The 11,707-nt window shown below is 36.4% G+C and overlaps 3 protein-coding genes across 4 annotated transcripts; 1 reads left to right on the top strand and 2 right to left on the bottom strand.

Moving 5' to 3' along the window:
• The first annotated feature begins 689 nt into the window (after positions 1-689).
• On the top strand, positions 690-1,765 carry LOC120189659 (nicotianamine synthase-like). The gene has a single exon (XM_039192879.1). It carries the CDS (start codon positions 742-744, stop codon positions 1,699-1,701), a length of 960 nt encoding a protein of 319 aa, XP_039048810.1. The 5' UTR covers positions 690-741; the 3' UTR covers positions 1,702-1,765.
• A 1,656-nt stretch (positions 1,766-3,421) lies between these two features.
• Positions 3,422-5,262, bottom strand: LOC120189660 (homeobox protein knotted-1-like 1). Its single transcript, XM_039192880.1, has 5 exons — positions 4,855-5,262; positions 4,667-4,777; positions 4,429-4,573; positions 3,764-3,990; positions 3,422-3,622 (listed from the first exon to the last, which is right to left on the bottom strand). Exons 1-5 carry the CDS (start codon positions 5,053-5,055, stop codon positions 3,422-3,424), a joined length of 885 nt encoding a protein of 294 aa, XP_039048811.1. The 5' UTR covers positions 5,056-5,262.
• Positions 5,263-6,463: 1,201 nt separating this feature from the next.
• On the bottom strand, positions 6,464-10,467 carry LOC120189658 (RNA polymerase II-associated protein 3-like). Of its 2 annotated transcripts, none has more exons than XM_039192877.1 (12): positions 10,339-10,467; positions 9,899-9,997; positions 9,643-9,813; positions 9,427-9,551; positions 9,216-9,337; positions 9,038-9,120; positions 8,649-8,807; positions 8,320-8,460; positions 7,513-7,695; positions 7,290-7,384; positions 7,082-7,179; positions 6,464-6,732 (listed from the first exon to the last, which is right to left on the bottom strand). In XM_039192877.1, the coding sequence occupies exons 1-12, from the start codon at positions 10,369-10,371 to the stop codon at positions 6,629-6,631; spliced, it is 1,413 nt and encodes a 470-aa protein (XP_039048808.1). In that variant the 5' UTR covers positions 10,372-10,467; the 3' UTR covers positions 6,464-6,628. The 2 variants fall into 2 exon arrangements, with proteins under 2 accessions (XP_039048808.1, XP_039048809.1); XM_039192878.1 differs by having other exon boundaries at positions 9,899-9,967.
• Positions 10,468-11,707: the final 1,240 nt, after the last annotated feature.

Here is an 11,707-nt window from a genome sequence, read left to right as displayed (position 1 = left end):
AAGAAAAATAATACTCCTTTTCATCATTGGTGTCGCTCGATATGTTCGACTGAAGGAATTATTTTATGTATGAAACAAATATAGATCAATAATTTTGTTTACGTCTTTTAGTTATATTAATTTTATCTTTAAACTCGTTCAATTTCGTTTATTTAATTTCTTGATCGATATTGATTATCATAGTGTTGACATAGTTGTTAACGGTGTCAACATGACGGTCCATTATGATGATATAATAGTCAACGATATTAATATAACAATCCATATGAGAATGATGAAACGACTGAATCCAGCCATCACCTTTTTGACAAAAAATTGTTGACTTCATGGTCCATATGGTCCTAATATTTTTCATGCAATGAATCTTAAGTACAGTTCCAACAAAAGAATAAAAATATATTTGATAATTTTATCAAATTAAATCCGAATCAAACTCGTACTTAATAAAAGTAAAATTTAAATTCAAGACCTCAAACTTTTTAAAATCACTTCTTTGTCATTAAATCAATTGATTATATAGGCCTAATACGATAAAAACAATGAAGACATCAAATACTATACCTCGCTAACTTTATAATAATGCAAGGGAATTACAAGGCCAATCCTCCGCATGGTGTGGTCCCCAAACTTGCCCATAAATAATGGCTCCATTGGAGCATTTGAGGTTGTCTCTTCCTCGCTCCCAAGTGTTTGTTTTTTGCCCACAAGAATTCTCATCTTCCATAACCGCATACTATCGACATGGTCTGCGAGAAAAATCCGTTGGTCCGAAAAATCAGAGAGTTGTATGAACAAATTGCGAGCCTCTCGAGTCTCAAACCCTCCGAAGATGTCAACGCGTTCTTCACACAACTCGTCGTCACATGTATCCCGCCGAGCCGGATTGATGTCACCAAGCTTTGCAAAGATGTTCAAGACATGAGGTCTAAGTTGATTCGACTATGCGGCGAAGCCGAGGGACATTTGGAGAATCATTTCTCGGCGATCTTAGCATCCTACGAGAACCCTCTTCACCATCTCGACGTTTTCCCTTACTACTCGAATTACCTTAAACTCAGTCAACTCGAATTCGACATCCTCACCAAACACTGCCCGAGTGTGCCCAATAAAGTCGCGTTTGTTGGTTCCGGTCCTCTTCCCTTGACCTCGATTGTATTGGCCTCTTTCCACCTCAAAAGTACCATTTTTGACAACTACGACATCGACCCTTTGGCCAATTCCAAGGCCATCCAATTGGTCTCTTCCGACCTTGATTTATCTGGACGGATGTCGTTTCACACCACGGACATAATCAATGTCACACATGCTTTGAAAGAGTACGATGTCGTCTTCTTGGCGGCTCTCGTCGGGATGGACAAAGATGAGAAAGTGAGAGTCATTGATCATTTGGCTAAGTACATGAGCCCCGGGGCGGTTTTGATGCTGAGAAGTGCACACGGTGCTCGGACTTTCCTTTATCCGGTCGTCGATCCTTGTGACCTACGAAGATTCGACGTCCTCTCAATATTCCATCCTACCGATGAAGTTATCAACTCCGTGGTGATTGCACGTAAATCGCCATCGGATAAACAAAGTACCGGTCAGCAGCCTCTGGGGCCAATGAAGTTGCCCAACAAGTTTTTCGACATTGAAATGTTTAATCCCCTTCTCAACCATGTGAACCTGATGGATGAACTTGATATTGAGGACCAAATCTCGTGAAAAGCATGGTTTTAGTCCCTCTACTATACTGAAATTTATGATATAGTCCTATTTTAATTTGGCATATCTGATCCTCAACTTCTATGGTGGTACTAATAGGTCAATTGGTGTTATTAAGACTCGAATTATACACTTAACTTTGATAGATAAGTATTCTAATTTTTTTTTACAAAAAAAGCTATGTATTTGGATAGCGCAGTTAGAGAAGTTAGAGAAAGCAGAGGGGAAAAGAATTTTGAAAAGACATTTATTTTTGTTGGCATCTTCTGTCTTTTTTCCTTATCACATCAGTCGTTACGATCTGCAATCATGCACCATCAAGTTGGTTATATGCCTAAGTCATGCTACCTGTGGACAGAGTTCAATTAAACTCGACTCGACTTTATTCGATCGAATACTTGTCTCTAATTTTAATTGTCAATGCTGTGTGATATTGATATCACGAACTGATTTCTATTGAGAATCAAACATTATTTTGCTCTGGAATCACCAATTCTGTGTAAAATTATTTGTTATATGATTTATATCACTGAACTTTCAATTGCTCCAATTATAATATTGAACTTTGATTTTCGTTTTAATTATATTAAAGAGCCGTTAATTCGATAACAACACATTGACATGGTATTCACACCGAAACGACGTTGTTTTGAGCACACAAAAAGAAGTCATAGTTTAGATGCCAAAAAACTCAAAACGACGTCGTTTTACTGGATGAAAATTATTAAAATAAGTACCCAAACTAGAACGTTTTTCACGAATAGGTGCCTAAACTATTTTTTGAATGATCCCGGTGCCTAACGTTACAAACGTTATCATTTTAGGTGCCTAGGTAGTCAACGATATTAACTTCCTCTGTTATGTGACACATGTCACAATCTGATAATTTTAAAATTTATAATAAAAACCTAATTTCTCTTAAATTACAAAAAACCTCAAATCCCTAAAATCCCCAAATCCCAACCCTAAACCGGTCTCGTCGCCCTTTCCGATCACGATCACTGTCGCCGCTGTAGTCACTGCCATCCTCCTAGTCATATGTTGTCATCGATTGGTTGTTGGAATCACGATTTTCATCCCGGGGTTTGCGGGTATAAAACTACGATCAGTCACGATCTCATAGAGGTTTTGGTCGACAAGGGGAGGTGAGGTCGGGTGAAATTTCGTCGAAGGCAAAGGGTGGGGATTGATGTGGGTTTAGGGGTTAAAGTGAATGTTTTAAAGTTTTGGGGTTATTTCAAATTTTAAATGTTTTTTAATGTAATTTTATTTTTGAAATTTTAAATAATTTTTTAAAAAATTTTCAAATTATGAGACGTGTCACTTAATGGAGGAAATTAACGTCGTTCACAACCCGAGGACCTAAAGTGGTAACGTTTTTACTTTAGACACCAAGATCATTAAAAAATAGTTTAGACACCTATTCGTGAAAGCGCTATACTTTATGCACTTATCTTACAATTAAGCTTTTTCTTGGTCCAAAATTAAAAAAATTACTTCAAGGGTGGGATTTTGATGAACTTAAATACAACTATGAACCCCAATAACACCTTATTAAATAGAAATTGGTTTTCAAAAAAGAATATAGAAATTGGTTTAATAACTTCAAAAAAGGGAGGGAAAGCATTTACATATTTGTATGGTTTGCACACTGCAATATATTTGTGAGAATAAGTTTACATGTGGGAAGTGATGCCTTCAGTGAATACCGTTGCGTTGATCAAATATCGTCCCTTCCGGTTCCCTCTCCGGCATTTAAGTACGTCGGACCCCCTCCATTGTGTCCGGAAACACCGTCTGAAAGAGCGAATTTCATATCCTCGGACGCTTTCCAGTGCCGCTTCCGCTGGTTGATGAACCAGTTGTTGATTTGCTTCTGGTCTAGTCCCGTTATCTCTGATAATTTCAACTTCTCATCCTCCTGTAACACCACATCCTTAAAAGTAAATCAAATACCGTAAATATCTAAATCCGCGTTACACAGTAATCCGACGTAACGCTTATGCCATAGACATGGAATTTGCATGTTATATATATATATATTAAGTAGCAGTGTAATTACCGTGGGATAAGGCCATTTATAATGGCTGTTCCACCAGTCTAGCAGTGTGAGCCTGGCATCTTTTGGCAGCTTACCCTTCTTTCTTTTCTTCAAGAATTCTTCCTTTAAACTGCTTAGATACCCACTGTATTTGCGCATCAGCATTCCTTTGATCTCGTGGCTCGGACGATGTCGGCCCAGGGATTCGCCGCCGCTTAACTCTTCCTCCGAAGACCCAACAGCTTCATCTGAACAGAAAAGCAAATGATGTATATATATATATATATGCACATACATGTATATGTATAGTAAACATTCAACTATGTACATCTGCCAAGAATATTTATAATTCAACACAAACGCAAGAGCCATATAAGATGTAATTTTTTACATTTTAAAAACTTCTTTTTGAGTTAAAATTACGTTGCTAACCTTTATTTCTCATTAAATAGTGAATTATTGTATAATTTATAATATTTTTCCACAACAAAATAAATTATAGATCCAGCACCATGCAACTGTTCTTACTGTTAAAAGTGTAAGCGAATGATTCACGAAACAGAAGCTCAAGCATGGTCAAAAATAGGTAAGTGGACAAAAAAGGAACAGCAAAACAACTATAGATAGTACCAGTACAGTCAGTGTAACTTGCTTTCCAGGTAAATGCACAGTAAAAAAAACTTTACCAGATAAATAATCCAAGGATTTCACCAATGTTCCATTGCAGAGATCAGTTAGCCTTGATTTGATGTTGGTCAAGAACATTGTAGCTTCATCCAACGGCTTTGAGAGTTCCTCTTTGCATCTATGAAGAACCTCACAATATGATTCCTTGGAAGTTGGAACCAAAAAAATGAATATCTGCGACTCATGCAATATTTTCTCAAGAAACAAACAAATCATTTAATGAACATTTTAAAGTACCATGAACTTATCAAGTTCTGGATCAGCTACTATCTCACTGCAGCTGTTTATAGTATGGTTTTCTCGGCCGATTTCTTCAAGAAGTGAAGCCACCGCAGGCGGTGCTCCAACCTGTGTATACATAATACAGAATATGCTAAAAAATATTAAAAGGAACCCTAATTATTTTTTTTTAAAAAAAGAGCTACCTTTTGGCATTCAATGTAAGCAGACACTAGGTCTGGATAACGAGGGTGATTGGCGATCTGGGTTTTGATCAGACCAGAGAAAACTGACACAGAAGCATCTGTATGATCAGTTTCTTGATGATCAAACTGAAGTAGATGATGTTCAACTGGACTGAGAAAATCAGTGGTGACTTGATCATCAAGCCTGTATAAGTCCTTCATGGTCTTTTTTCAGGCAACAAAGATCAAACTGGTTGCAAAAAGACGTACAGGAAACTTATGAACAAAACCCTAGAGCCGCCTCTTGAGGAACCAAAAAGAAGGTGCCTTTTGAGAGAGAAGGAGGAGAAGAAGACCAGAGAGAGAGATAGAGAATGTTGGGTGTGGATTGCTTTTGCACTTCGTTCACACGCTTTGCAACAGTGAAGACTTATAATTCATATCTCATATGGTAAAGGATATGATCTGATCTTTTTACTTTTACATAGTCTAAAGTATTTCTTGTATTTTAATGTGCAAAGAAAAGAGATAAAGACACAGTTGAGATGACATTGAGCAAGGTTTCATTAGTTGCCTTACTGAGTATTATGCAAGGTTCCAAAAATAGGTTTTTTACCCTAAAACTAAATGTTAGGGACCAAAATACTTTAGAAAAAATAAGAGTCAAAGTGACTTTTCAGTTAAACGCTTTAAGTTTTTTTACCTTAAAATAAGACGTTAGGGACCAAAATGCTCTAAAAAAATATTAGAGACCAAAATGACCATTTTAATAAACTTTAGAGGCTTATTTTGGTAATATGCCATTATATAATTATGGGACCTATAAATAAGGGACCTATAATTATTTGATTTTGTTATAACAAATACTACCAAGTTTTTGAAGTAAAAAAAATGATGTATTAGTGCAAGGGGATGTGTTTTCAGCTGGTTTGGGTAGTGTTTTTAAATTCAATAGGGTAGTTGTTGATGAGAATAAACAAGTTGCTTCAATTTTTTGTGATTCGTCTCTTATGATTTGAATAGAGACTCGTAGTCGATATAAAGATGGTCATTAATCGATAATGCTTTCTGTGATTATCTTCGTAAGAGGGAAGAGGAGAGTCGGGAGAAAAAAGACATACAACCATTATAATTATCTGTAAGTTAACATGATAAACAGATCTAGTTGTTAAATCTTGAATTTCGTTTTGGTAGATCAAGTAGACCAATAAGAGGTCTAATCTTATGTATTATAGTTGATTCGAAGGCCGTGTTGCTCCTTAGCTTTGAGGATATGAATTTCTTGGATATGAACATTCCTTATCATATCTTATCTTGTCTAGGGAGTATATACTATAAAGTATCCCAGTTTGAGTCGAATGGTATCATGTCCGATTTTGGACTCTCTAGTTAGATATGCATGTTCTGTTTATGGTAATAATGATTATAAGCTCCATTAGAAAGATCGTTTTTGTAACCAAATCCGATGGTTTAGTAAGACGAGCCACTAGATTCATTCCTTCCACGGAATCAGAAACTCGAATTTTGAATGAAAAATAATAAAGTTTGTAAAAGCTTTTGAAGGCGAATGTAGAAAGAACATTGTCTTGTAGGTGGCAATGCAAACACGATAACCATAAACAGCTAAATGCAAACACTGAAAGATGAAAGATTATGAAATTTGCCGAGCTCCACAACCCAGCCATTACAAAGTTGCAGTGACCGGTTTTCGACGTTTCGAAAGAACCATTTACAAAAAAGTAAACTCAACATCACTGCTACGAGAAAATTTCTCCGAATGCGTATCATTTATCCTTCATTTCTTGCGGCCGTACACGGACCGCAAGTTATCGAGGATCTCTGCATACTCTATGGGAGTTGCCTCACTACAAAATACTTCATCCCATACCTTGAGAAGATCTGTTCAATGGAAAACTAAAGTCAGCATCCTGATTTACATCTCTCAACCTCGGTTCGAATAAAGACAATTTTTCTAGGCTTACTTGCGCCAGAAACTACGAGCTATATTCAAAACCGGTTTTGAACTTCAAAAACGTTCCAATTGAATCCTCAGACTATAGTTCTAATCAAGTCCTTTCAACAGTTTAGCCAACAATTTTGGCCTATATAGTTCGGGAACATCCGGTTCGATTAACCCTTTTCTTTAAACTTATTTTAAATATGTAATAGATCTATATTACTAAACATTCGAGAGGGTTTTATATGAATCATACGAAGGGTATACAGTAAAACACTCAAATAAACGTACCGGCTTTGTCTTTAGGCGAAAGAAACAATACAAGCATGTCAAATCTTGGAACCTTAGTTAAATTTTCTAGATACTTGATAGCCAAATCCATTTCTTCCCTGCCAATAGAATAAATAAACCAGCAGGCAATCAATAATCTGGAAAGCATACAACGATAAATCGATATGCGAGTCCCAGGCAGTAGGCACCATAACAGATCACTATTTACCTGAAAAAGGTGGCAACACATTTAACAATATCGACTAACATGGAAGCAGACAATGCGTTTTTAAATATGTGTGGTAATGCAGTTGGAGATGTAACCTACAAATAGTTAAAAAAAAGATATCAGTTGTAGCGCGAATGAGGAGACTTAAACGAGAAAAAATAGCATTCACATTAAGATGGCTCGTCATGTAAAACAGAACGAGAAAAGACCAACACACACGGACCTTCAGAAGATGAGCCTGTAGGGAAGAGTCACCAGATAGGGCTTTCCAGGAAGCCTCGAATTGGTAAGCTGTACTTGGGGGACTGATGTTTTTCGCAGCATCGGTCATGGCTCGACTAGCTGCTCGAGAAGCAAGCTCTTGCACCAAAGGCTTCAGCTCTGGCTTTCTAGTTTTGGTATTTCTCTGTGAAAGATTGAATGCGGCACAGTTAACCCAATTTTAATTAAGAGCAAAAAACCAATATCATTACACAATCTTTTAGTTATAAAAGTAGCAATGGATAGATTCAGTGCAACAAAATTCATCTTACAAAAGAAAAGAACAGTTCACTGAACCCCAAGGCGCTTAAAGACAGACCTTATAGATTGATCTCAAATAATTTAAAGCAATGCAACTACAATTGCTCATTGCAGTACACTACCGACTCGACTCCAATCTAAGCCAATAAAAAACCTAAACCAATTCTAAACTATATCAAGTAGTGAGATATTAAAGTGAGGATAATGTAGTTGTTTACAAACTAATATTTCCCTGCTTTAAAGTTCAAATCCTATTTGTAACTCGTAAAAGTAATTCAAGGAGTTCCTTAGAAAATATGAATCGAAATTTTATAGGATGCCACTTCATAGGGAGGGAGTCTAAGGCTTGGCAGCCACAAATTAGAAACGAGAGGAGGAGGAACATGCATGCACCTTCACGGAATTGTTAAATTGTAACTACTTAAGGAAAACACAAACCTTCTTAGAAGCAAAGAGAAGTGTGACCAATAGAAGTCTCAAGAGAAATAATATATATATATATTGTTACCTTAATGATCTCTGGAGCAGCAATACCAGCATCTAGTCGAGTACCATCGGTTCTGCTTCCAGCCCTGATATTTCTTTTCCCTATTTCCTCCAAAGTTACAGATGTCTTCTCGGGTCTCTTTTCCCTGTCATATTCGGAAACCTACCAAAAGAGACCATGCTAAATTGCTAAATGAAAAAACATAAAAGTACATTCGAAAAACTTTAGGCGTCAAAACTAAATAAAGTCAACATAAATTCATGTATTCATTTGAAAATAAATAAACATCTTTGATTGAAAAGAAAGGAAAGAGAAAACAACTGGAAAAGAGAAGTTCTAACATCCAGTACCTTAGTTTGATGCCCTTGAACTGCGGCAACCCCCGTCCTTTGAGTACTATCCGAGACAAGTTGCACCCCAAGCCCATTTTCTTTTGTATCTAACTTCCCTATATCCTGACCCCCTTGCATAGACCTTCTTATAACCCCTGATGCCTTCTGTAGAACCTCCTGGGATAGATGAAAATTACAATGAGAACAATAAATCGATTGCTTAGAAATAATAACAAAACAGAAGATCTTCTAATAACCTAAAGAATACCGTAGCCTGGTTAACATCCATGATTCTAAACCAGCTTGATCAGCCACAATATTTCAAGATAATTTTAGTTCACTGAACTTTTAGGAAGTCATAATTCAGAAGGTATATAGCAGGAAATTGAACAACAAAAAATGCTTACTTTCTCATACAATGCTTTAAACTCATCATGCTGTTTCTTCATTTCTTGATTCTTAGGCTCTAACCTCAGGCCAAACTCGGCATCTGCAAACAACTACGCCCACCATATAAGATCCGTCTAATTTAAATAGAGAATCCACTTAGGAGTTAAACCAGGAGAGAACTTGCACTCAACATACCTTCAACAGATCCTTTAAGTTTGCCAAGTTCTTTTCTAGCCGTTGCTCGACGTGAGTATGCTTTTGTGTAGCGATCATCGAGATTTAAGGCCTCCATACAGTCATCCTCAGCCTCTTGAAATCTAAAGAGAAAACGGAAATCACACTGACAGTTATGAACCTAGGGAAGGCTATCTATAAGTCAATATAACATAAAGAGTGCCAAACATACTTTCTGATCTTAAGATAGGCCATAGCCCTATTCGCATAAGCCACTGCTGTTGGAGAAAGGGCAATGCTTCTCGAGTAGCAATCGATAGCTTCTTTAAATTTCTTTTGCTTAAAGTACTCATTCCCCTGCAAATTTCAAAATATTTTCACTCTTATCAACACCAAATAAAGCTCAAACATGATCAAAAAGAAAACGTGCGGAAACCAAACTTCTCACCAGTTCCTTTTCAGAATTAGCATCAAGCATACTCTCTTCAGTGCCAAAACTAGCTGATAAACTGCTCCACTTATCATAATTCTGCAAACAATCATATTGCCCCGAACCGGTAGTCGACGAAGAACCATTTAGGGACCTTTTTCCTGTAGGCCTTCCTTTCTCATCGGTACCCTATGAAATGAAATGAATTAACCCTACATTCTATGTTCTCACGTCAGTGCCATACTTGAACAAAATCTGAGGGTTGAAAAGTTACCAATTGTTCTTTAGCAGAAGCCTGAGATGTTTTTTTCTTGTCTTTTTCCTTAAGTGAAAGTTCCCAGTCCTGCAAGTCATTTAAAAAGCCCTGGAAATCCTGGAAACAAGCCCCAGAGGAACAACCAAGAGTAGATAGAAGATAAATTAACTTCTAGTTGTTTGCAAAAGAAGAAAACAAATAGAACCCAGATGATAACCCTTAAGAGAGAACACTTTAGTCATCCAAAGGTCAAACCTTTAAGCTTGAATAGAACAAAGCTTAATTTCCCAGATGAATAGAACAAATTAAAGCAAACAGGAAAAAAAGAGCATAGAAAATATCTTGAGGGAGCCGACAAGAAAGCAAATTTTGAACTTCAGCGCTCAAAATACTGAAACTTTGAATGAAAAGGAAAAAGAAAAGCCATTAAACGGGGGGATAAAGGAGAAGTGAAATACCATTGCTTGATCACGGCCGTGCTTGCTTGCCATTGAAGAGAATAGAGGAAAGGGTGGGTACGGAAGATTCTGGAAGAGACAGGAATTGGTTTGCTTTGTTAAAATTTTCAGGGCTTTGTTAAAACCCCATTAATCTCCTTTTACAACTTAATCCCAATTATTTATGAAGGTAAGATATTATAGTGCAGCACTTTCAATCATTTCGACAATAAATATTCGTTCCTTAATTCGTGTTCATTCGTGTATTAAATGTACGTAAAATATTATTTATATTCGTTTATTTAGTTCATTCAATATTTAGTTTCGGGTAGTCAAGTCAAGGACCGCACCCTAACATTCGATGCTAATCGTATTCGAAATGTAACGATTGCAGATCGCTAAGACAACGGAAGAAGGCGTGACGATTTCCCGGCGTATTCATTGAAGACCTACTGGAAGTTCTCTGCTTTTGCGAATCCTGCTCAGGGTGCTGTAGGAACATGGTAAGTGCATTTCATCCTTTCTGAAAACCTTTTATGGGATAAAAAATAACATCGGCAACTCAACTCGGAGTTCTGAAAACGAAAACTTCGATACATCTTTATGATCGAAACCAAAATCTAATGGCAAGTTATGAACTCGTGACGCACTTCGATGACGGTTTCGTAAATTGATCAAGTCACATCATCGTTGTGTTCATTAACGACGTATAAATATCTTGTAAACGTAATTGTTCGAGCTCAAAATCTTTAAGAATAATAACTTTTTTTTTTAATTTACATATTTGGTGTATATAAATAATTATTTATTTATTTATTATAAAAACTATATAGTGAAAGTTGAAAGGACATTTATCGTTGACATTGGAAAATCATGAAATGGTAATAATAAGATGAGAACGAGAGGCGGATCTGACGGCTGAAAACGACATCCCATCCCATCAACGGACAGAATCGCGCGAGATGCGCAGGTGCTCCCCCCGGATCCTCTGCTTACTTGTCCTGCATCTTCTCTATACCCTTCAAAAATCCTTTAAAATTATTATTTTTTAAATTTCTGAATGAGTTTATATAAATTTAATTAGAAAATAATTACAAAAATTTTATTTCAAAGTATTACAAACCTTTTACTATTAGATTATTTGTTGATTTAATTTTTTAATATATATTTTGGATAAAATACACAAATGGTCTCCCAATTATGGAACGTTGATTTGTTGAATCCCTCGATTATTAAAAGTTATAAAAGGGTCTCGTGACTGAATGAAGATGTTTTGTCAAATCTCCAGACTATTAAAAGTTAAAAAATATTCGTCTGACTATTCTTATTGTTCAAATTCATCATTTCTTGTTCAAAATTTGTCAATCTTCTCGGTTGCAAGTTAATTTGC

The sequence above is a fragment of the Hibiscus syriacus genome, unplaced genomic scaffold (assembly GCF_006381635.1).
Source record: "Hibiscus syriacus cultivar Baekdansim isolate YM2019G1 unplaced genomic scaffold, ASM638163v2 tig00116958_pilon, whole genome shotgun sequence".
Taxonomy (NCBI): domain Eukaryota; kingdom Viridiplantae; phylum Streptophyta; class Magnoliopsida; order Malvales; family Malvaceae; genus Hibiscus; species Hibiscus syriacus.
This window is presented reverse-complemented; position numbering and strand designations above follow the sequence as displayed.